The sequence below is a fragment of the Podarcis melisellensis genome (assembly GCF_964234715.1).
Source record: "Podarcis melisellensis genome assembly, chromosome: 9".
Lineage (NCBI taxonomy): Eukaryota > Metazoa > Chordata > Lepidosauria > Squamata > Lacertidae > Podarcis > Podarcis melisellensis.
The window spans coordinates 42,738,145-42,764,891 of NC_138541.1; the positions used below are offsets into that span (position 1 = coordinate 42,738,145).

The following is a 26,747-nucleotide window of genomic DNA, read 5'->3' on the forward strand; positions in this document are numbered from 1 at the left end:
CATAGCAAAGGCTTGGATCTCTGAAATACATGGATAAGCAGAAAGCTCTTCCACTCACACATGGAAGGACCCTGATCTCTCAAGGCTGCCGCCTCTGCCCTCACCAATAAGAATACTTACCTGGATTCCAAAATTTGCCCTGAAATTATGATAACGTGGTAAATAAAAACAATTGGACCTAATTTGGTGCTATCATTAAATTATTTCAAAGTAAGGAACAACAAAGATTCCCCCTGCCATGAGAAATGAAAGCAAAAGTTTGATTAACCTTTGTTAGTTAAATTACAGTCTGAACCACTTATCATTTAATGCAATGCCTTCCATAGCAAGACTTGCTCTTTTAGAAAATGCCAGTTTGGGATATTTATGGCACTAGCATTTTTTAAACATCACAATAGCAGCAAATGACAAGTTATACTCTTTCCAACTCTTCTGAAAGCAACTATTTCAGACTAGCTCTTTTAACTGCAGCACTAGCTTCAATTATCTTTCTGTGGTTTTGCCTGAGCTATAAAGCTATTGTTTTCTGGCTATGCTTAATGGAATTTCCATTTTTCTGTCTGCAAGTGTGCATATGGCCAGAGAATTGCTTACAATTATTCATAGAATACATTTGGGGAGATGTGTTAAAGACTTTGGTGAATGGTTCGAAAGAACTTTTACCACACATCTTTGAAACAAAGTTTTGAAAGTTGTTCTATCCAAATGGGCCCATAAGAGCGTAATTCACAGTATTGCTAATGTTCAGCTATGAGTGCCAATGCTTATTTAACAAAAAAACAGCACCAAGCAAATACAAGACAAAAATAGCAGCACAGCATATATTTTTTAATTTTTTTAAAAAAGGCTGTTTTTCAATCTGGTGAAAAAACCAAATGGGTAATATCCCCACAAACAGCCTATGCTTAGTGGTTACAGAACGACAACTGACTGAAGAAAGGGAAATGGGAGCTTCAGTCCGGTAATATTTTCTAAAGGTAAGGGAAACAAGCTGGAGGGGAAACACTTATTAAAACCTTGAATCCATCAAAGTTTTCATCTGTGCAGTTGCACATGTAAGACCTGAACCTTCTAGAATAGGCAACGGAGATAGTTGCCTGGCCCCAGCCTTCAGCATGCATGCTTGAAGTCAGGCGTGGGGACCTTACTGTTCCACCCCTTAACTGACTCCAGGAATGTCCTCACTATAGACACGTGCCAGAGAAAAGTTCACTAGACACACCTATTGCATGAAAGGAGAAGAGGCCTTGTGAGCTTGGTCAGCTACAGTGGAGAATTATATACAGACCATGATGGTCAGTACTAAGGTGGCTACAGTCACATACCTTGTAGAGAGCAGACCAAGTGCTACAGCAGGCAATGTCTTAGAGAAACTAACATAGTTGTGGCAGCAGCTCTTAGGGTCTTCTCTTCACAACCCAGGGGTGTCAAGAGGCAAATGAGGCCGCGATAGTGCCTGTCTGACAGCCACAACCTGCTGCCTACAAATGGCATATTGCCAATACCAGTCAGCACAGAAAAGTGAAAGGGGAAGTAATTAAAGTCTAGCTCTAGACAATAAATAAAGTTTCATCTAATGCAGGCACAGTGATGCTGAAAAAAGAAATGAGAAGAAATTTGAGCATGCAGCCTAAAGTGGACTGGCAAAAAATATATATAACCTGGCTTGATTCACTTATGAACTTTGTTCAGTTTAGGACCAAAACCTATAGACATACTTCAGACACCACAAATAATTTTATTCAACACCGTAATTTGAACAAAGTCTATTTATTTCAATTTCACACAAAACAGAAAGCCTAGTCAGATCTAGTGGTTAGTTTCTCCATTGATCCATCACATTAAGGCGCTTAAGCCTTCAAAAATGACACGTAGTATCAGATGTGGAAGCTGAAGTGAAACTATTAGCAGTCTTAATCTGAACACAAGACTTTCTTCAATGACCTCAAACATAGGAAGACTACTTCTTCCTATGGCTACATTTTTTCATGATGCAGTACAGAAGCTAATTCAGGCTACTTGTACTGTAACTTCTTAGGTCAATCAGACATAAAGGTGGTAACCTAATCACCTAAACTTTTAATTACCACCAAAATGGTCAACAAGCCAATTTCACCATTTCATACCCCTGTCTGATTACTAAATAAAGCATGCTTAAAACCTCAAATTTAAAAAGAGAGAGTTAAGCACGTGCCCACTAAACTCAATAGGTCTTGGTTGGACAACACATTATTTTTATTTTAGGAATTGGCATTTGTTGGCATGGGATATGTTTTGCCTTACATTCAGCATATAATTTAAACGTATTTCTTGGATAAACTTTTTAATCCATATATATACCCCGCAAACACAATCTTCTTTTATTGCATTGACAAATACATACATTAGTTTAGGACAGCTACTATAAAAATAATGTACAGCTTTATAAAAAAAATACCAGGAACTTGGATTGTACAAACTCAAGATAAAAATATAGTCATGTTTTAGTATTTCCATTTGATGTACGTATGCTCTATAAAATTTAAACCACTATTCCCTATTCTTTTGTCAGTTCTAAAAACAAACAAAAAATACACATGGTTTATACTTTTGATTCCATACAAAAACCTCAAAGTTTATATTTTTGTACATAATTTGAAAATCATTCTCTCCACAGGGGACGTAAGAATATACAAAGCATCAGGTGCACAATTATAGATTCTCCAGGTCCCTGAATGACAGAAGGACCACTTTACTCTACGGAAGATGAGCATTGTGGGGAGCAGCAGGTGGAGGTGGTATTGGAGGTGGAGGTGGCGGTGGCAGAGACAGCAGTGAGAACAATGGGTCGTATGCATTCTGACTACACTCATGAGGCCACCCCCATGGTACAGAAGGGGGAGGAGGTGGAAAATTTGCCTCGTTGTTAACAGTTTCAAATGTTGGGGGAGGAAAAGAATATTGATGTCTCCTCAGGTTCTCCTGCCTCTGCTGCTGGCAATAAGCTGAAGGCTTTGGAAGTTCTGTGAAGTTAGAGTAATGCTGTGGAGATGTCCCATACTGCCTGAAGGAACGTGGGGAAGCAGATGAATGAGGAAATCGACTCCTGGCAAAGGTAGGATTGGGTTCTCTCCCAAAATATCCATGTGAATAATCGGAAGGATATTGTCTTCTGGGCTGATAATGAGCTCCGTTCCCATCTGCAGAAAGAAATGAAAAAGCAATTGTGGTATTTTGGTAATTCACGGCTAACCTGCGAATGTGGTATCATGGGGAACACGGACTGTCCCCTTCCCACCCCGGACCAAGTTTAAATGTGTTTTCATTTGTTTCAGTCCTTTAAATTTGTAAACTGCCTTGGTTACCTTGCGAGAAAGGCAGCATATAAATTGCAACGAACCAATGAATGTCTGCTGACACCGTGGATTCATTTGGGTAGAAGGGTATGATAAAAATTCAATAAACATTTCCAGCTTCCGTAGCAGAATAAATGATAATTTCCCCACGCAACCCCACACTATTAATTTGTTTAGGATAAAAGCAATATTGACACTGAAAGGTTCTCACACTCAAGGACTAAAATTTACAATTATGCTATATTCATACAGTAATCCATCTAAGAAAGTGGGATTTTGAGCTTTTATACATTAATTTGGTTTGAGGCCCAACATTAAAATTCCGTAATAGCACCTACTTACTGGAATCCTCTGGTTGTGGTCGGCACTTCTTTCTTCTTAGATTCTGAGATTTCTTCTGCTGTTTAGCTGCTCTCTCTTTCTCATCATCACTATAATCTAAAGCCTAGATCAAAATATTTACATAAGAAACTGGAAACTGAGCAGAATATACCATTTCGTTCTTTTTACTGGCTATCAGCAGGCAATAACAGGTTATTTGATGCTCATTCATAAATATGACATTCTGGAATACACTATGAGCACCTTTACTACCACTGGAGTATAGTAGTAGTGGCTGGAGAAACTCAGGCAGATGGGCGGGGTATATATAATAAATTTGTAGTAGTAGTAGTGAAAAATATAGGAAAGGATTATTTACATAGGATTCAAAGTACAAAATGATACAACTAGTTTTGTATCTTTCCTAAATTTACTATTTACACTAAAGGAGAAGCAATCTGGAACTGGACCAAGAATCAATTTCACTGCAGAAATACAAAATTAAAGCAGCATGATCTTCATGACATGTTACGGACCATGGGATTCTAACCTGCCTTTCACAAACTTAATGAAAAATCTGCCATTGGGAGTTCCCCCAGCTTGATCCTTGAGAATATTATAGGATATGTGGGGAGCTATAGGTGGAGGGGGCAATGATAGAAAATTACTCCTTCATTAAGTCGCTGAAGAAGCAGTTTAACATCCAAGTCAATTTATCCTCTTTCTGAGGATGAACTAAAACCTTTTAAAGATTGACAAACTACTTTGAAAATCCAGCTTTCAGACTACTGATACGTGGAGCTAAAGAACTCACACTGATTCTCATAAAGAGCTAATGAAGATGCAGACAAGATATATGCAGCGCTATCTCTCATTGTTGTTCAGACAATTAAATGTTAAGATGCTCTCAGGGAAATTCATATTCCGTTGAACGACAGACACTGCTTAAGTGATTTTTCTATGCATATAATATCCCGCAAGAATACTGCTCTTTAAGTAGTAACCACTTACAGACATTAAGGTATAAAATTTGTACACAAAAGGATGTACTTGCCTCGGGTGGTGGTTCTTCATCATTTTTCCATGATGCATCAGATCCTCTCTCTCTGCAAGATGAGACAAAGTGAAAGATCTATATACTGGGCATTATCTCTATACATGAGTTACTGTTACCCTCAAGCAGGAGGAAAGAATAATAAAAAAACACAGCTCAAATGCTACCTGCAGCCTCAGCCATTCAGAATTTGAACACTCAAAACAGCTTCCACTATAGATATCAATTTCACATAGGAAAACTCACCTGCATGTTATAATGTCTAATTCATCTTATGTGCAAAACCACACATGGCAAACAAATACATGGAACATTATAGTACACATGCAGTATTGATTCCAGTCTGGAAACGTCAGATTTAATTAAAAGTTTGCAAGAACTGTGATCCCTAAGACAACATTTGTCCTTTGAGAGTTCTCTTGTCATGGGTGAGAGGAAAAGCCGGAAAACAGGGTAGATAAAAATAAATGATTTTTTAAAAAAACTTATTAAACCTCACAATAATTTAATACTTATCTGTCAATGTATTTCTAATAGTATAACCAAATCAGTAATTTTTGATATAACTGTAAAAACTACTCTGAAAATTTATTATTACAAAAATGAAACCTTCATCTGGTTGTAAATATTAAGATTATACCAGCAAGAATGTGTCTTTCTGTAAAAAAATAATAATTTAAACCAAGTCTTACTGACTAGTGATTTAAATCAAATCCACCCTGTCGGAAAACCAGTGGCAATTTTTCAAATTGCCCACTTCAATTCAATTGTGTACCATATTTGCCAGCAGCATGAGCCAGAAAGCAACAGTTCAAATCTTACCTCTGTGACAAATTTACTAAGTGGCCTTGGGCAAGTCACTGTTCATTCAGCTCCAAGTTCCTATCTTCAGTACTGAAATAGGACTGTCAGTGAGCCCTAATACCACTCTCTAAACAGAAACAGATTTTAACTGAAACTGACAGGGCCTGATCCAGTCCAAGCCCCAGCATAGCAGCTGCAGCAGATGATTTCATCATGGCTCAGAGCCTTACCCTCCCCCTTCTGTCTAACATGCAAGTTACTCAGGAGCGGGAAAGCAGAATGGAGATATAGACGCCCCATATGAGCTTCTCAATACTTGCAGTGATTCATCCATGCTTCCTCCACAGATAAAAGGTTAAGACAGATAAAAAAACAGGACTTCTGGGTGCATGCATGCTGCATTTACTTAATGAGGCCTTCAGTTTAGAGAATAGCCTGTTGCCACAAATAAGGAGCAAACCCATTTCAACCTGATCTGATGAACATTTTGAACAGGGGTTATCAACAGAACAACGTTTGAAGAAGCTCAGGATAGATGCTTCCTCTATCCCAAACACACCCTTCTGGGAGAGGATATAGCACATGATTTTAACTTCTGTTCAAAATCATTACGATTTTTAATCAGGAATCCTAAATACAAAAGGCTAATTATATTCAAGGATAGGTTTTGGATCATTTGAAGGCTACATTAAGTCTAGAATTAAAAAGCCTTCTGGGCAATATGAGTTGTGTATTTCCATACCAAATTTATAGCTCAAAATGAGGAAATCTTCAGGAGAACCAAGGTAAGGACCTCAGAGGATACTTACATCTTTTAAACAGAACATCTGCATATAAGTCTCATATTCATATATCAGGAATTGTAAGTATATGGACACTAATGGCTAGCAAAGGTATTGTCTAAGCATTTCGGAATGCATCATCAAGGAGATGAGTTCTAAATCTATTTAGCAAGACTTTCAAGACGCACACATTTACATTACTTACTGTTTTATTTTTTCTGGAAATATATACTGGGTGAAGCTTTCAACGGATGGAGCAAAATATACAGCCTCGTGCATCTTAATACCTTTGGATTCTATACGCTCAGGACTGTTAAACTGTAGCACATAAAAGGGATGTGACACAGGACCAAATACCTCAAAGACCTGCAAGACAAAAACCAACATTAGACATTCTATGATTTAGCATTCACCAACCTGGTGCCCTCCACATGTTTTGGACTAACTTTCATCAGCCCCAGTCAGCACAGCCATACTGACTTGGGCTAATGATATAGTAGCAATCCAAAACACATCACAGCTTGGGGAACTGAAGCACCCAATATAAAATACTATGTTGTATCAAACAATGTAGCATTACTCAGCTGCTCATAAGGCTTCTGTCAGACGAACAAGGAAGGAAGCAGTTTTCAATGATTCCTCCCCCCCCCTTCAAATGGTTGAGTGATTTAGGAAGGGTGCAGGGGCTTAAGAAGGGAGAGGGAAACAGTGAAAATTGCTTCTGTCCTGTTCTGCTAATGGCAGTCTTAAAGTAAGATGGACAACACTGCTGAACACAATCCTGTAAGAATTCTCCTCCAGGCCCCATTGATTTTAGGCATGTTTCTTTGAATGCTCAAACAGAAAAGCCATGTTCATTTGAATGTATGCAAATAAGTGCAACACAAGAGAGAAATAGGCCCTGCAACATACAATCTAAAACAAAGAAAGAGGCTTTCAATCTATATTTTATCACTAGCTGAACCAATGCAACATGGTTAGTCATTTTTTCAAAATCATCTGTTTGAAAGTACAGTTAAGTATCTTCAAGGTTACTGCCTATGTAAGGTAGCTTGATAGTGCCTTTATACTGGCAAAGTATTTCTACCTCTTTAGTTGTTCTTTACTTTAAAAAATGTATTTCCCCAGAAATTCATTAGACGTGAATAAAAAATATGTAAAAACACATAATGAGCAGAATGCAAAAAGCCAAAAAGCTTTAGATTAGTGATGGAGAAGCCTTTTGAGTCTGAGGGCTACGTTCCCTTGTGGGTAGCCTTCGGCAGGCCAGGGGTGGGGAGGCCCAAGTGATGGAGTCTGGGGGAATCCCAAGGTCCAGATGGAGAGTTGCATTGAGCCCCCAGGCCTGAGGTTCCCCATTCCTGCTTTAAAAAATAATATATACAGTACAAGTCATGTGCAATTTGCTCACCTTTCCCATTGAATGCCGATCTTCTTTAAATAGCACCGTATCTTCATTGACTGGAGGTAGCCCTTTCTGTGACTCTATTATTACTAAAAAGAAAATATTATAAAGCTGACAACCTTTTCCAAAAGAAGGTTAAACAGCATTAGTTTAAATCTCATTGCCCTGCTTCTACCTTCATAACCCAAGTTTGAGGAACTACCGTATATACTCGAGTATAAGGCGACCCAAATATAAGCAGAGGCACCTAATTTTAGGACAAAAAACTGGGGAAACTTATTGACTCGAGTATAAGCCGGTTCACCACACCACATACCTGGCAGCAGCAGCAGCGGAGGAGGAGGAAGAACAAGCAGCCCGAAAGGGCTCCTTTCAGGCTGCTCCTTCCTCCGCCGCCACCTCTGCCGCTCACAAGAGCAGGCATAGGAGCCCAGTTGGGAGAGGCACAGCGCAGAGCCCCTGTGCCTGCCCTTGCGAGAGGCGGGCAGTGGCGGAGGGACGAGCGGCGAGAAAGGGCTCCTTTCTCGCCGCTTGTTCCTCTGCTGCAGCCCGCCTCACTCGAGTATAAGCTGAGGGAGGCTTTTTCAGCATAAAAAATATGCTGAAAAACTCAGCTTATACTCAAGTATATACGGTACTTTAAACCACAATATTAATCTATAGCTGCACTGATGAATAAAGTTTGAGCCATGCATCATGTGAAACCAGCATGTGCACTGGGAAAGCAGTGCCCCATTTGAAGGTATTCACGTGATGAGCTTGTTGTAAGACAGAGTAGCATTCTCAGTACTCACAAGCTCATTGTTTACAATTGCTTATTCCTACAAATCAGAAAGCTCTATTGTTTCTACAGATGGAAATTAGACATCTATCAACTTCTGCTAGAACTATCAGAATGCTACACCTCTCCATTAAGCTTGATATTCACTGGGACGGTATAATTAAAAGACGCAGAGATCAATAGCTTGAAGAAAAGCACTGTGACACTTTGCTGTAGAACTAATAGCAATGTAATGAATTGTGGATATTGTGGATAAACTGTTACCTTTCCTAATATATACTTTCTGACAAGCAGATTTCATGTTTAACATCAAAAGTGCATGAAACTATGTAAAAGAGTGTCAATTTCTAAAGAAGAAAACTACAAAGAAGGCAGGTGATTTCATATCATTTAATAAAAATGTAAATTACTCCCAATTATCCTGCAAAAATCTAATATTCATTGCTGCAGAAACAAGAAAATGCTTCTGCAACACTTATTAACGGAAACTCATTTCCTGGCAAGGAAGTCATCATTCTGAGACAGTATAATGATCAATTAAATATTCACACTCATCACTTCTTCACAAAAAAACTCCAGAGTACAATTAATGCAGCAGTGACAGCTTGATCGCTACTAAAGGTGAAGCAACAGAAAAATAAAAAAGTGCACTCTTGTGACATGTTCTGGCTAACACCAGACTACACAGGGTGCAGACCAACAGAAATTAAAGGACCTAACTTAGTTATGCTCATTAACTCAAATAGGTCTACTCTAAATAAAACTTAGTTGAATAGTAGCAACAGTGATCTTGTGAGTGTCAGTTAATGGCTTTGGTCTCTCTTCTCACCTCATCAGGTGTGAAAATATATTGTACCACATATAAACTTTACTTTAAAGGCCTGAAGCTGTAAATCAAAACCTGTAACTTACTGTAATGAGTTGCAAGGCATTTCCCCACTTGTTCACATTATCAAAGTATCCGTCCATATATGTGTTCTGTAATCTATTGGCATCCCATCTTGAAACGGTTCAGATCCATAAGGATCTGTGCCTTTCATCAATATTTTTGTGCTTTGGTGCTGCTGATCTGTGATTTACAGCTTTGCAGTTTATCAATGTGACAGTAGTTTCCAGAGGACCTTGTGTAAAAATAATCAGGGAGGGAGGGAGAGAGGGGACTGAGGTGCAGCAGCCACAGCACTCCCGAAATTTCAAATGTACCCCCAGGAAGAAAAAAAAGGTTGGACAAACCCAAGTACAATGACCCATGTTTTGAACAGATGGAACTACTGAGTAGATTTTAACTCAAAAAGAAATACGTCACCTTAAAATGCATATTTTAGTGACTTAATCACAATGGCTTGAGCATCCAATAAGAACGCTCAGTTGTACTAGTCACACTATATTTCTGCATGCGTGTTTTCATACAATCAGGATTACACAGCTATCAGCACAATTTTAGGCTTGATTTAAATCACTTGCATTTGACAGACTATGATTCATGTTCTGTGTAGAAAATGTGCTTGAAAGACCCTGTCACTTTAAATCCGTTACCTATCTTATTTGCTTTTAGAAAGGTAAGATTTGCAGTGAAAGCCTGTGCATATTTTTTCAGTCTCATGTCCCACTCTGTTCAATGGGGTTCACTTACAGATTCGCAATCTTAGGAGAAATGCAGCATGCTAGTGTCTGGCCCGTACCATTTCAAGCACAAAAAGAGAGTAACGCTAAGGGGAACCAGACATGAGTCAAAATCTAGACAAGAATATTACGCTCAATACACTTTTCCTTCTTGAACAGCAAAAATACTCCCCCCCCCCCAATTATGGCAGTTCATTCATACCATGCGGTTTCAAAACAAACATGGCAACAACATGTTTTCAATTCATGTTTTTGTACATTATTTTGGTTTCAGATGCATTTTAAATGCTTTTAAGATGGTTTTGATTATTGTATTCTCTATGTTGTTCATCGCTGTTGGCTCCCACAGGAAGAACAGTACAGAAACATTTTTTTCTTAAAAAAAGAAACCATTTACCTCACATGCATGCCAATAGCTTTGCTTTCTCCATATTTTAATTTTATGGTATAAACCCAGGAGTTTTTGGAACAGCATTGCTAGACTCAAGCGGCCTTCTCTGGCATGGACAATCTTACTTGCCTCTAGGTTTAACTGGAATAAGTAGATTTTTAATTTGTATAATACAATTTAATATATACAGCGTCCTGCCTAAAGATACAGATTTTTGCAGCTAGCTCTGTAGTACTATGGTGTGTCCCTCTTCTCTTCCTCTCCAACTTTAGCTGCAATTCCAGAATTACCACCTTCAACTTAATGAAGAGTAAACAAATGCCCACAGAAAGTATGAAAAATATTGCCACCAATATGGAACTGAATCACTATGTGGACTATACCTCAGAATTATCCTTTGCCACTGGAATCTTTGACACTGCAGTGTTTGTGGCGCTATTAAGAAACTTCCAATACTAAAATATCACTACTAACTGAACACCAAGCACAAAAACCACTACCTTTCCCAAAGCTTATTTTCTATTTACTTTCACATATTGTCATTGCTTTCTGTGATACACATTCTACAAAGCTTTTTCTTCTTCAGCCTTTAGTCTCACTGCACTGCAGTTTATCGCTGTCCAAGTGGCTCAATTTGTGCCCCCAGACAACCTTCCACATAACACATGTTTTAGCATTGACAACTAGAAGAAAAGTTAGGAATTCTCAAGACAAAATGATCTTATTGGCAAGGGCACCCTGCTGAAACAAGGAGAGAGCCTAGTGAGGAAGAAGGGGCGGCAAAAGAGTCAAAATGAGAATTTGGTGAGATGTGGGTTAAACCAGAGCCTAGGACTCGCCAATCAGGTGGTCGGTGGTTCGAATCCCCGCGACGGGGTGAGCTCCCGTTGTTCGGTCCCTGCTCCTGCCAACCTAGTAGTTCGAAAGCATGCCAAAGTGCAAGTGGATAAATAGGTACCGCTGTGGCAGGAAGGTAAACAGCGTTTCTGTGTGCTGCTCTGGTTCGCCAGAAGTGGCTTAGTCATGCTGGCCACATGACCCGGAAGCTGTACGCCGGCTCCCTCGGCCAATAAAGCGAAGTGAGCGCCGCAACCCCAGAGTCGGCCACGGCTGGACCTAATGGTCAGGGGTCCCTTTACCTTTAGGTTTTAGTTCTATGTGATGCAATAATAGTCACAGAGATGAGAGGTGTAAGGCAGAAGAGACCTACTACACATTTTGGAGGGACAAAGGAAGCATAAGAAGTTGCATTTTGATGGTAGCCTGAGAGAGAGCGGGGCAGGATGCACAGCTGCATGCACGAAATGAATGAAATATAGGTTTTGGGTAGATGTGCATGAAGCCAGGGGGTGAAACAAAAAGTACACATTCTAGAGGTTCTGACTATCCCTTGACACTAAACTATACTATACACTTGGCATCTACACACTTAGGAATATGGTATCATATTATAACTTATTCTTATATCCTGCCTTTCCTCCAAAAGGAACCCCTCTGTCAAAACATTAAGCTTCTCAATACACTATGAACTATAAAGGAGAACAATTATTGAAAAAGCCTGCACACACATAAACATTTCGCTTACCTAGGTGCTCAATGATGCTGGAAACTTTTCCAAAAGGCATAAGTTCAACCGATTCAGGCAGAATTATGGTAAAATCTTCAACAGGAAGTGGCTCCTGCTGGATAATTTTCAGAATTTATTTTCATAATAAAATATTAATCCTACTGCTGCCCACCCTAGATAAACTCTTTGTAGCTGTCTGGCCGAGGGTCAATTTATAACTGCAGACCTAAAATCCACAATTAGTTAACCTTGTTATTATTCATTAAATTTATATACCACCCTCCATCCAAGGATCACAGGGGAGTTTACGTATAAAAACACAAAAACACATAACATAATAGCAAACAAAACAATGCTCCCCCTTTAAAAGACCATAGATTGTTTAAGCAGCCAAAGGCCTGGGAGGAGAGGAATGTTTTCAACTGGCACCTGAAGATATGTAATGAAGATGCTAAGTGAACCTCCCTGGAGCTTCTTTTGGTCAAAACATCTAATTTTAGCAAACTCTGCATGTTTGCATGCACGGTGCCCAAGGAAAGGCAAGCACAGTGCAATGGGAACTCCTCTGGCTATCTTCCCTACAAATCACCAAAAGTGACAAAGGATGTGCATGCCCAGTGTCTTCATGCCTCTTGAGCTCTCATTAACTAGGGAAGGCAGCATGGGTGCCTAAAAGGAAGCAAGCAGCCTCTTATTTGCTTCTCTTGACTCTTGGGCTGGGGGTGGAGATGGAGACAGTAATCACAGCACATCTTGGACCTTGGTCCACAGGCTCCAGCTGATGCAAAAAGCTTTAGTTGGACTGTTGATGGGGACAGACTATTGCTGGTACAAAACCTGGTACAAAAGTCTGCAGTGGCTGCCCAAACACTACTGGGCCAGGTTCAAGGTTTTGTAATAATTTACCACTGGGGCCCAGTATTCAAGGGCAGCCTAATTCCTTATATCCCTGCCCTATCACTGAGATTTCCAGGAGTCACTGTTAAGTGTTCCCCATGGCTCAGAGGTACAGACCATATCCACCAAGAGCCTTCTCCCTAATGAGTGCCTACTGCAGTCATTTTTACTGAAGTTTATAGTTGCTGTGTTGAGGGTTTTTTTAAAAAAAAGAGGAGCAAAAACAGACACTGTACATGAAGAGAAAGACAAACATTAACAAAACAATACTTATTATTATTAACTTGTTTTCTTGATTTTACAGTTTTAATTTTGGAGGTATTGTATCTTAGAAAACTGCTTAGCAACTATTGTAGCCATGCAGTTTATAAATTGTTCAAATATATACAACAATAAACAATACACTTGTTTTGGCACTTGCTAACTTTAAGTTTGGACCAGAAAAACAAGTGATAGGGAAAGATGATAAAGTGGGACTCCAAAGCAATGCTTTAACAGACAAAGGAGGAGGGCCCCTTTCCTCTGAGCACTTTCTATAACAACATCTAATTCTGCCCTATAAAAGCACTACAGATAAGATTCTCAGATAAACCGTCCAACTATAGGTAGATGAGGATAGTTATAAGTCAACATACTTACTTCACTTAATTCGCCCTTCTTTCTATTAGGGCAAGAGTTACTTTCAGTCTTAGACTGCTGATCATCATCTTCAGACAGCATTGGAAGACAGGAAGAAGAGGAGACAGAAGATGAACTGTCTGTAGATGAACTGTCTGTATCACTGCACGAAAGTTAAATTTTATTTTTATTCTTCAGCATATCTCCTGCCACATTCTATTTACAGAAAAATCTTAAAAGGAGAAATTGTTGTTCATATAATAGCAAAAGAAGCCTATGGGCTGCATCCAACCATGTCACTCAACTTATGGTAAGGCTTCAATCAGCAGAATAGGGGAAAGTAATATCCAGTGATTTCCCTCTCTTGCTTGGAACCCCGCTCCCCCCCCCCAAAAAAAAACATGGTCTGAAGGATTCCCCAACCCTCTGGAGAACATTTTGGGAAGGAAGCAATGGAATCCTTCCTGTCACATGAGAAACACCACTGGACACAATTCTGGATTGGTAAGTGCTGTTATGATCACAAAATTTCGCAGAAACCTAAACTCTGGTTCACTTGGTAGCCTGCCATCAAGGCATGAATGAGATGCAAATCTGAGCTTTAGGGGGACTCTACAGAACGAGCTACAGAGGAGGGAGCAGGAAAGGGGGCAGGATTGTTTGCTGAGCCACTCCAAGCAAAAGGCTCTTAGAGAGCCCACAATTTATTCGGACTCTGGCCAGTACCAATGTTCTTCCCCACAAGAACAGACATTTAAAAAGTTCAAAAGCATAATACAGTTGAGCTGAGACCTATGCTGGTCCTCCAAAAGATATTTTGCAATTTCTACCTGAATCTAAACTCAAGTGTAAACATGTGAATAAATCATATTTCTTAAAGCAATGACAGCCTCCACTGTTGTCTTCAATTCTCCCAAGAAGCATAGGCCCTGGTTGAGGACCAAGACCCCTGGAACCCTGTGCACAGCTCAGCAGCGATTTCACATGGCCTGCAACAATACATTTCTAACTTTCATGGCAGCAAGGATGTATTTCACCGGCTTGTTGATGCCTGCACAAAATTTCCATAATCAGCAGGTTGGCAGAGTCCCAGTATTCCCAGTGCCAGAACTACAATGCTTTGCAAGCCCTTAGTGCCACTTTCTTACTTGGGAGTATTGTGCTAAACAAACAAACAAAATCCAAGTATTGTTAATTCCCATCACTAATATGCTGATAGAATTTAGCTTTTGCAGTATATTAATATTCTACTTTTTAACAGCACACATAGCTCTGGTCATGACAAGACTAGGTCTGTTCAAGCATTCAGGTACCTACAACCTGAATTTACTTATTTATTTACTTATTTATGGAGACGCGGGTGGCACTGTGAGTTAAACCACAGAGCCTAGGACTTGCTGATCAGAAGGTTGGCGGTTCGAATCCCCGCAACGGGGTGAGCTCCCATTTTTGGGTCCCTGCAGCCAGCCAACCTAGCAGTTCGAAAGCATGTCAAAGTGCAAGTAGATAAATAGGTACTGCTCCGGTGGGAAGGTAAACGGCATTTCCGTGTGCTGCTCTGGTTTGCCAGAAGTGGCTTAGTCATGCTGGCCACATGACCTGGAAGCTGTCTGCGGGCAAACGCCGGCTCCCTCGGCCAATAAAGCGAGATGAGCACCGCAACCCCTGAGTCGGCCACGACTGTACCTTTACTTATTTACTGGATTTTTAGAAGATCTTTTTCTCCAAGGAGCTCAAGGTAGTGTACATGGTTTGCCCTCTCCTCATTTAATTTGCATAAGAACAGTGTGAAGCAGGTTTGCCTGAGAGGAAGTGGACAGGCCAAGGCCGCCCAGTGAGCTTAATGGGCCAAGTGGGCTTTGGTCTCCAATGTCCTGGTCAGACACTGTAACCACTAAACCACACTGGTGTAGCATTGAAAAATAGGCCCAATATATATGCATACATCTGGTTCTGTTACTTATCACTTACTTATTTTTCGCCCTATAGGACGCACCGTCCTATAAGGCGCACCTAGGTTTTTTGGGGGGAAATAAAGGGAAAAAATTATTTTCCCCCCAGGCGCGGGGCTGGGGCGGGGGAGGCCCGCCGGAGCTTCCCCTGACCCCAGCCCCCAAACAGGCAGCTCTCTGCAAGCCGGGGGAGCCCAGGGCTGGCTCCCGCCGCTTGCGGAGAGGTGCGCGAAGCTTGGACGCGCTGAGCTCAGCGCGCCCAGGCTTCCGCATGCAGGCACCTCTCCGCAAGCAGCGGGAGCGCTCCCCCCCGCTTGCGGAGAGGTCCGCGAAGCCTGGACGCGCTGAGCTCAGCGCGCCCAGGCTTCCGCATGCAGGCACCTCTCCGCAAGCAGCGGGAGCGCTCCCCCCGCTTGCGGAGAGGTCCGCGAAGCCTGGAGAGCTAGAGGGGTCTGTGCGCACCGACCCCTCTCGCTCTCCAGGCTTCAGCGAAAGCCTGCATTCGCCCCATAGGACGCACACACATTTCTCCTTCATTTTTTGAGGGGAAAAAGTGCGTCCTATAGGGCGAAAAATACGGTAACTAGCAGTTTCCTAGGCTTCCCATAGGCAACCGTGATAAGGAATGCTAGACTATACAGGCCACTGGCCTGATCCAGCAGACTATGTTCTTATCAATATGTCTGGACATAAACAAGTTTATTGCAAGAGCTAGTTAAAATATTTGGCATTTTTAAGTGTTGGTAGTCTGCTCCATCATTTTTAACTACTTTAAACTCCGTTTAGATTTGTTTTAATATTAACTTACATCACTCCTGCCGCATACTGGCCTAGTATATGTAAGGACAGACGTCAGTTTTAAAATATGTTAAGGAAGAAAAATCTCGTGCTTTTTATAGAGGTGGTACCAACCAAAAGTGGAAGGTAGCACAAAATAAAACAGACTCTATAGAGCAGCACGCGACTTTTTTTCCTGCTACACAACCGGCAACCCATCACTGCCGAAGCACAGCCAGGCAAGGTCCTTTTCCAGCGTCTAACTTTCCCCAAGTGCTTTTCTCCAGTCTCGCGGCCATTAAAAGGTGACGCGCAGCTAGGTGGCAAGCCGAGCAGTACAAATACCCGCTTTCCTCTCCTACTTCCCCGGGAAGTTCGAAAATGCAAGATTCCGGCCGGGCGGATTTCCTGCCATGCTTTGCGGAACTACCCACCTGTCGGAATCCGAGGAGCCGCCGCCTTCTATCGCCGACGAGTCCTGCTCGATCCCTAGCGGCGCCGGCCTCGATTCCTCCGCGACACCCATCCCTACATCTTGGAGGTCGCCGTTAAAATCCGGAAGGCTTCTCAAATCGGGCGACGGCGGCTTCTCCTCCCTTCTCTCGCCGGGGCGGGGCGTCTCGTCTGCCGGTGCAGCGGGTGCATCGGGGTCGCGGCGAGGTCTCCCGCCCGGCTCGCCTCCTTCTCCGGCGTTGAAACTGAGCCGCGGGCCGCCGACGGAGGACGACGACGAGCCATTTCCCAGCGGAGGCGGCTCCCCTTCCGCCGCGCCGGACGGCTGCAGCAGGCCCGGACAAGGGCCGGGCTGCGGGGCTCCTCCTTCCACGCCGCCTCCATGAGGGCCGGCCGCCTCGGAGGCCTCCGTGGCTCGCTTCTCTCCCTCCTTCACGGCAAGGGCCAGCGGGCAGGTCCCGGCCGAGCTCCCCTCGGCACCGCCAGCCACGCTCAGCTGCTGCAGCCGCTGCGTCACTCGGCAGCCCACGAGGCCGGAGTCCCGCGAAGCCGGGAGCTCGTCCATCTGCGCGCCTTCTTTCCGCGCGTAATTACGCACAGCTGCCCTGGCAACAACGGCGGGAGCTGCGGGGCGCGCGCGCCGGATACGCTGCTTCCGGCCTCGTTCGTTCTCCGCATGGGAGGAAGAGCTTCGCGCATGCGGGACCTGGGGACTCCAGTGTGTGCGCAGGCGCCTTTTGCCTAAATACGTAACAGACGAGCAATTAGAATTATAGTAGCGTTGAAGTCAAGCCCGCTTCAATCGTTCGCCCAACGTGGGGCTTCAGCACACAATCCTGAGTCTCATGCTCTACCGACTGAGCTAACCCAGGAATAGTAAAGTTGCCCTAGAGCCCCATAAGAAAACCTTAATCAGGCCAACAAAATGTCACAAAGTAGTGTGCCATCTTTGTGGTGGTGGTAGTGAAGGCGAAACTTTTCTTAGACCAGCTGAAACGTCTGTGCAACCTTTTGACTTCTCTCAGGAGGCTTCAGCCTAGATGGCACACCCGAGTCCGTGGCTTCACTATCAGCCACATAGAATAGTAGAGTTGGAAAGGGATCACAAGGGTCATCTACTACTCCAACCCCCTGCAATGCAGAATTTTTTTTGTCCAGCATGGGGCTTGAACCCATGACATTGAGGTTATGAGTCCCATGCTTTACAGCAGAGCTTTCCAGACTTTTCATGTTGGTGACACACTTTTTAGACATGCATCATTTCGCGACACAGTAATACAGCTTTACTGGCAAACCAGAGGTTAAAGGAACACCTTTCCAGCCCCAGGAGGAGCATGGGGAGAGTTCATGCAGCACATCTACACAGTGCAGCCAACACACCAACACTTCACGACACACAGTTTGTAAAGCTCTGCTTTAAAGTTTGAGCTCTGTGTGAATCAGGATTCTCTCTGACCACACCCCCTGGCTGGGGGTGTGAGAGTGTGACCACACTGGCTTTCTTTCACACTCTCCTTGAGTGCTCTTGCATGGCTGGAATGTGTGCTTGAACTCGGTTATTGTCTCTTGCTTGCCTAGATAGAAGGGTGTCTGTGTGTGCGTGTATCTGTAGAAACTAGCCTACTATACAAAGGTAGAATTTACATTTGTTCCTTTACCCACTTTCACCTCTTGCCCCACCCACCATTGTCCAGATAGCAATGTAGCCCTCAGTCTGAAAAAAATTCCCCCAGTTCTTGCTTTATTATCTTGCCTGACATTTTGATTTTTTTATTATAAATTTATATTTATTTGCATTCATACATCTAAGCTGCATTTCTGCCCATTGAAGGTGCTAATACAGTGGTACCTCGGGTTAAGTACTTAATTTGTTCCGGAGATCCGTTCTTAACCTGAAACTGTTCTTAACCTGAAGCACCACTTTAGCTAATGGGGCCTCCTGCTGCTGCCACGCCACCGCCACACAATTTCTGTTCTCATCCTGAAGCAAAGTTCTTAATCTGAAGCACTATTTCTGGGTTAGCGGAATCTGTAACCTGAAGCGTATGTAACCTGAAGCATATGTAACCTGAGGTACCACTGTAAAAGTAACCATGAATAAAAATGCATCATAAAAGAAAATAAACCTGCAGTCAGAATTAGCAGGTTCAAACATTTCAAACAAAAATGAAAAAGAAAGCTGGAACCAATCAAAGGCCTGGTGAGATAAAACAACAGTCTTTAACAGCACATCAGAAGGCATTTAGTGTGAGGAACCTAGGAGAATGCAGGAGCAGGGATTTTCACAAAATTGTAATAATAATCTTGTTCTTATTAACAGTAACATTTAACTGGTAATTAACTGATGCTGGGGATAGTGGTAATAAACATAGGCTGGTTAGGTACTTACATTTTTCATCTGCACCTTACGTTTCTTGAAAAGCTTTATTCATCTCCCCACCTTGAGGGCAGTAGCTTAGTGGCAAATTCAGAAGTGCAGGGTTCCTTCATGATCATCACAGCCATGCCTCCTCGTAGCCATGTCCCTTCTAAGATTATACAACTTTCTAAGAATAAGAAATAAAGGGGGGGAGAGTAGGCTGTATGCCAAGCCCATTCTAACCCCTGGATCAAGCAAATGTTGAAATATAAGCCAGGCTAGCTTCCTGATGAGGCGATTGCCTGGGTGATGGGCCATTAAGGGGAACAAAGGAAAGGGGCTCTGTACAAGACAGCAAATGGATAGAAAAGCATCAAGCTGGAGAGAGAGATGTTTGATTTTTGTTGGAATCCAAGGCTGAGACTAATAGAAGAAACAAGACTCTTTGGGGGTGTTGATGCTGAGGTGACAGGAAGTTTGGTGCTGTGTTTGTACAATGGTGGGAGCACCAGATTGGCTCTGCCAGTGTGCCCACTCAAGACTGACCTCCCCATTGCATCACCCCTCTCCCAGTAAAAGCTAGCACAGCACCAACTCTCCCCTCCAGCCATGCTTGGCTCTTTGTCAGTTCTGTGGGTGGTGGGGCATGGATGTTCTTAAATGGTAGAGTAACTTGCACCCCACAAGAAGAGAATAAGTTTGGCTGGGGGCTCTTGGGGGGGAATGCCTTATGTCTCCACTACAGAGGCCTTTCTAAATTAAAGCTTGGCTTCCTTATACAGTAGTACCTTGGGTTAAGAACTTACCGTAATTCGTTCTAGAGGTTCGTTCTTAACCTGAAACTGTTCTTAACCTGAGGCACCACTTTAGCTAATGGGGCCTCCTGCTGCCATCACGCCACCGGAGCATGATTTCTGTGTTTATCCTGAAGCAAAGTTCTTAACCTGAGGTACTATTTCTGGGTTAGCGGAGTCTGTAAGCTGAAGCGTATGTAACCTGAAGCATATGTAACCTGAGGTACCACTGTACAGTCAGCATTGCTTATTATGGATGTAAATCTCCATGGTCTCAGACTTTTCTGGTTTCCTAGTTCTGTCCCCAAAGATGCTTTTTAGGTTTGTGTACCTCTGTAACCTGAGGTACCACTGTATGTGTTTTCATGCAAAATGAGGCTTATATAGCACAACTTTCCATTTAACCAGGGAAGGGTGGGACAGGGAATGGCTAAATAATCGATTCTTAATGTTTTTCACAATTGGTTGGATCTGTTGCTGTCCAATACTGAGTGCTACAGTATATGCAAATGGGCCCTTTTATGGGAAAGTTAAATTAAGAATAACACTTGCAACAATTACTTATCTATTGGGCAAATATACAGCTGTTGCTTATTTATTCTTCAGCTATTTCATTCTCTAATTTCCTTCACCAGGATAAATAATTTTATCATATTTCAAAGTTTGTTTGCTTAATAGATTTCTTATTTAAATATTTACTGTGCTTCATAGTAATATTTCAGCGCTTCATCACTTATTTTAATATCAGCTGTATCTACGTTGTTACTTTTCTGCACAAATAAGGATACTGTACTAGAGAGATACATTATTTGTCTTGATAACACAAGCTATACTTTTTTATTTAAAAAAAAAGCATAAAGAGGAATCCTTCTCTTCACTGCCGGAGCAGGTTATGACAAAGGAGGACCTGTCCATCTACTGGCTGCCTCTGGTGGCCCCTATGCATAGGGGCCTCTATGAAGGCCCCTACTGCAACCACGAAGAACCTTGAGTTCCTACCAGTGGAAGCAAGCATATGGCTTTGAAAGGGGGTGTTAGTGGGTGGGAGAGGAGCAGGGTTGTCCACAAATCTTCTGGAACCAAAGCTGCTCCATTCTTCTCAGCTATGTCAGCTCAGAGCATCTCTCAATCAATGGGTTGCATCTGACTAAGTCATATTCAGAGTAGATCCATTGAAATCAGTTGGCTTGTTAGTCACGTCCATTGATTTCAATTGGTCTGTTATGATTTTGACTTAGTCATAATGCTGCAGTCCTTCACATGTGTACTCCCAGGCAGAAGTGGCTCACCAGATGGGATGGAGTCACTCCACTAACCTCCAGACAGGTGGGTCACTATTGCTTACTGGGAGGGAAATAATTGTTTCCTTTCATAGAATCACAGAAGTATAGAGTTGAAAGGGATCCTAAGGGTCATCTAGTTCAACCCCCTGCAATGCAGGAATCTCAGCTGAAGCATCCATGACAGATGGCCATCCAACCTCTGCTTAAAAACCTCCAAGGAAAGAAAGTCCACAACCTCCCAAAGGAGACTGTTCTATTGTCGAACAGCTCTTATTGTCAGAAAGTTCTTCCTGATATTTAGTTGGAATCTCCTTTCTTGTAACTTGAAGCCATTGGTTTTAGTCCTACCCTACAGAGCAGGAGAAAACAAGCTTGTTCTTTCTTCCAGTGTGGAGAGCCAGTGTGGTGTAGTGGTTAAGAGCGGTAGACTCATAATCTGGTGAACTGGGTTTGCGTCTTCGCTCCTCCACCTGCAGCTGCTGGGTGACCTTGGGCTAGTCACACTTCTTTGAAGTCTCTCAGCCCCACTCACCTCACAGAGTGTTTATTGTGGGGGAGGAAGGGAAAGGAGAATCTTAGCTGCTTTGAGACTCCTTCGGGTAGTGATAAAGTGGGGTATAAAATCCAAACAACAACTCCTCCTCCTCCTCCTCCTCCTCCTCCTCCTCCTCCTCCTCCTCCTCCTCCTCTTCTTCTTCTTCTTCTTCTTCTTCTTCTTCTTCTTCTTCTTCTTCTTCTTCTTCTTCCATGTGACAACCCTTGAGATATCTCCTGTCAGTCTCCTCTTTTCCTGGCTAAACATACCCAGCTCCTTCAACTGTTCCTCATAAGGCTTTATTTTAACGAGTTCAGTAACTATGACAACTGAGCATAGTACCTCTGGAATTTGGAGTTCTCTGACCTGAGACTGAAAGGTGTGTGCATGTGTAAACATTCAAAGGCTGCTTAGAAAGGGATGCTCAGTCTGAGACTGCACTCTTCTTGTGCACACTTATCAGGAATGAAATCAGTAATATTTACTCCTGGGTAAACAATAACGAGCGGAGTCTGGCTTTGTTTTCTGTTCCCTTGACAACCAGGATTGTTACATAAAGTCAAGAAATGTCTTATGGTGGCTAAAAAAAAAATTGCTATTCTTAAAACTGTTTTCCATATTACTCGCCTAATGAACACATGCAGTAGATTGCTTGGATGTTTTATTACAGTCAAGCAGTATATACATTTCCTTCCTATGTGCATATAGGAAGCTGATATTTGCAGGGAGTCAGGGTAGGAGGGGGAAAGAAAAGCAAAAGAGAAGGCCGGTTGCACAACACCAGTATCTATGACATGGGAGTGAGAAAGGATAAACAATGACAGGTGGAAAGTGATGGTCTAAAACAACAGAAGAAGCCTGAGTAAAGCAGGAAGGCAGAGAACTGAGAGGGAAATTGAACTTTTAAGCAATGGCGGAGGTTAGACCTTCATACAATGAAATATTGAAGGCTCAAATCCCTGGAGAGAAACTGAGAAGGAAACAATGGTGGCAGGAGGTGAGCAGGAGGTGACACAGAGGAAAGAGTGGCAGCTTAAAAACAAGATTTGAGCACAGTAAGAAGGGAGTTGAGAAAGGTTCTGTTGTGTTATCTTTTTGGTGTTGGTTTCTGTATTGTACCCATCTCTACTCTTTCTCCTTGTTAAAACTGTTTGTTTAAAAACAACATATCCGTTTTCCTCCATATAATTTCACATCCCTATATATTAGGTTTCAAAACCAGAATTTATGCATAGTTGGATAGGGAGATACCTCTTCCAAAGCAGAACCTGCTTCAACATGTGCAAGCCAAAAATCAGTGGGTTAGTTAATCAATTTATCAATTGGACCTCATAAACTCATGAAAACAATGTTTCCTTTCCCTAAGTGACAACCCAAATAATAATCCAGTGCTCCGAATCTGGTGCATTTTGACTTGTGCACAATGGATCCCTTCTTCTGCAGCTCATCTAATACAACTGTCCTATGCTAAAGCCTCTGGGTCACACTACTGACTTTTATTTATTTTTACCAAAATATTAAGCAGGAAAACATACTGTATTTTTCGCCCTATAGGACGCACTTTTTCCCCTCCAAAAATGAAGGGGAAATCTGTGTGCGTCCTATGGGGCGAATACAGGTTTTCGCTGAAGCTTGGAGAGCAAGAGGGGTCGGTGCGCACCGACCCCTCTTGCTCTCCAGGCTTCAGGAAGCTATCAGCAAGCTTGGGGAGCGCCCCTCGCGCCGGGCAGACATCTGCAGCGTGGGGAGCCCTGCGGGAGTTCCTAGGTGCGTCCTAGGTGCGTCCTATGGTACGGCGCGTCCTATGGGACGAAAAATACGGTATGCTTGTGATGTGCAGATTTATGCTGACGTAACTGATTAGATTATAAAAAAGGTAAAGGACCTCTGACAGTTAAGTCCAGTCGCTAATGACACTGGGGTTGCAGTGCTCATCTCGCTTTACTGGCCGAGGGAGCCGACGTTTCTCTGCAGACAGTTTATAGATTTTGTTAACTGCATTGCAGACCTAGTAATCCAAAGCAAAGTTGAAGTTGAAAGAGAGCCTCTTTCATAAACGTTATATGTAACATGTACATTACATACAGCTACACAAACCTACACATGAGGTTTATCATCTAGTCACTTTATAACCCTTCTTTACTCACCAGTAACCTTAACTGTGTCTCTAACCAGCCTACTGTGATTTTATTCCCAGATGTTTATCTAAGTCTATGTAAAGGTTAAATTACTAAATTACTTTTCAGTGCCCATGACAGAGAGAAGAACAAGTAAATAATCACAGCTGTGTCAAGATGGATGACAGAGAAGGACTGCAGAGAGATTACTTTTCATATTTGGAGAGAGCATCTGCCACAAATAAAGCCTGGTTTCCCCTTGTATAACCTTTTGGAGCATAGGAAGGGCTTCAGTATCTTTCTCACTAATTCATTTGAAGGAGGACAGTAGAGCTTATGTGGACAGCCACAGAAGCTAGTTCTTACTCTTCTAAATGTATGAAGATACATACACACACACACACACACAGTGCTACCTCGGGTTAAGTACTTAATTTGTTCCGGAGGTCCGTTCTTAACCTGAAACTGTTCTTAACCTGAAGAACCACTTTAGCTAATGGGCCTCCTGCTGCCGCCGTGCCGCTGAAGCACGATTTCTGTTCTCATCCTGAAGCAAAGTTCTTAACCCAAGATACTATTTCTGGGTTAGCGGAATCTGTAACCTGAAGCGTATATAACCTGAAGTGTATGTAACCCAAGGTACCACTGTGTATATATATATATATATATATGCAGGTTTTGGTGTCCTCGGGTGTCTTCCCGTGTAAAAGTTGGGGTGTCTAGGCGACGTTTCGCCTAGACACCCCAACTTTTACACGGGAAGACACCTGAGGACACCAAAACCTGCATTCCTGTACCCGTGAAAATCTACGAAAGCATATATATATATATATATATATATATATATATATATATATATATATATATATATATATATTTCCAATTGGTAAACTAAAATTGGGAAGGGCCAGTATCTGCTGTTTAAGCTGGGATTACTGAATTTCAAGGTAAATACCCCAAAAATGCTTCATGGAAAAATTGAGTCCTCCTTGCCCCATGCCTTCTTTTGCAACAGACATGGTTGCCAATATCATGTTAAACATAAAAAAAATGTGGTACAGATTTGCATTACATTTGCAGGTACTAATGTACATATATAGGTGCAAATTTAGAAATAGCCGATGCAGTGGCGTAGTGTGGGTTGTCAGCACCCAAGGGCAAGGCAAGTAATTTGCACCCCCTAACCCGTGGATTTGCGCCCCCTAACCCTAACCCCCAGATGTTGCGCCCGGTGCGGCCGGGCCCCCCCCCTGCACCCCCCACATTACGCCACTGAGCCGATGTGATTTAAATAGAAATGCAGTAGATCTCGTTATGGTAGGGAAGACTAACCAGGTGAGCTGTGCCTGTTCAGTCTGGGGTCCAGTTGCTAACAGTTGATGGGCAGCTTCCCTTCCTTATGGTTCTTCTTACAGCACAATGGAAATATAGAGGGCACAAGGCTGCCTTGTCTTGGAAGCTACAGCATTTGTGGGGTTACTGCCTTAAGACTTCTGGCAAAAATTCTCTTGTGATTTTTTTGCTTATAATTTCAATGCTGTCGAGTCGTTATTTGCCACCAAGAAATGTGTTCAATACATGCAGTGATCAGGCAAGCTGATGACTGCCTAGCACTGAAAGAATAGGCATTTCCATATGGAGCGCCATTCACCTAAACACAGGCTGATTGTTGATCACTATTTCTGCTTCTATAATGGCAGTTCTTGAAAGAAACAGAATGCCTACAGTAACAAGTTCTTTTGTGGTCTCGCTCCCATACTATACAGTGAAAAGAAATGCAAAATTATACTGCGGTGGAAAAGAGAGACTCGTATTGCCTTGAGTAAATTATAAATCATCAAGAGGTACTTTAAGATCTTTTATAAAACGAACAAAATGACTACCTGCCAACTATGGAAAAACACAAATATATGTACTGAAAAACTGACAGGTAGCTTCTATTATGAATCAAGGGCATTATTATTCACAGTGGAAGAATCGATCATAATATATCTCCATAAGACTCTTGCTTTTCCAAGCCATTACTGTATGTCCTTGATTTCCCGTCCTGTCTCAATGGCGAAGCACAGCCCCTCCAGCAAAAAAATAGGAACATTCCTCCTTCAGGGTATTTCCAGATGATCTGGGTTGTTGTTGTTGTTAATCTTGATTTGATTGCAGGGAAATTAGATGACATTGGCTGTTGGGCATTAAATCTGATTTGTGGTGGTGAGGTGAGATGATGTTGCATCAAAGCTAATGATATATCACACTTTCCAGTGCGTTTCCTGGTCACCTTTCTTACCCCCAAAAGTCCAATCTTCTGGATAAGTGGGTTTGTTGTGCAAGACCTCCCAATCAACCCTCCAGCATGCGACTAGATCTCACTAAAAATAACGAATTGCCCTCAGACACACATTTCAGAGATGTATAACAGCAATAATTTTTCCCAGTTAGTGTCTCTAGAGACAGTGTGTTAATTTGATACATGGTGTTTAATTTTCATAAACACTAGAATATTTGTTTTCACTTCCCACCCACCCCTGGGACAGGATGAGGAGATATAAAACAAAGACAAGCGACCTCTGGCACCTTCTCCTAAAGAAGACTTTCATTGTTACAAAGCTCTCTTAAGATGGATAGCTTTTCTCTGTCTCCTGTAACTTTATTTTGTTGTATTTGTTTTAACTGGCACATGTCCTTAAATGATTGCTAGTGCTGCAGCTATAACCATGCTTTCGTACTATGTTTTTATGCTACATAAGTTAGTTTGGGCTCAGCCACACTTCTGCTTGTCCTGAGGAAACCTGCTGTTCACTGCTGAAACGGAACAAACACCAATCAGGTTTTTTGTGGAATGACATTTGTTCCAATTCAGCAGTAAACAGTTGGTTTTCCTGGGGAAAGCAATGGGAAAGGC

At 42.3% G+C, this 26,747-nt stretch overlaps 1 protein-coding gene across 1 annotated transcript; it reads right to left on the reverse strand.

The window, feature by feature from the left end:
* Nucleotides 1–1,754: 1,754 nt before the first annotated feature.
* On the reverse strand, nucleotides 1,755–17,459 carry NAF1 (nuclear assembly factor 1 ribonucleoprotein; the record flags this gene model as incomplete). The annotated part of the gene is given in 9 exon segments (XM_081926069.1): nucleotides 1,755–3,179; nucleotides 3,678–3,780; nucleotides 4,711–4,762; nucleotides 6,502–6,662; nucleotides 7,708–7,790; nucleotides 12,082–12,178; nucleotides 13,600–13,741; nucleotides 16,742–17,441; nucleotides 17,444–17,459. Coding segments are annotated over 9 exon segments (1,797 nt in total). The 3' UTR covers nucleotides 1,755–2,736.
* Nucleotides 17,460–26,747: the final 9,288 nt, after the last annotated feature.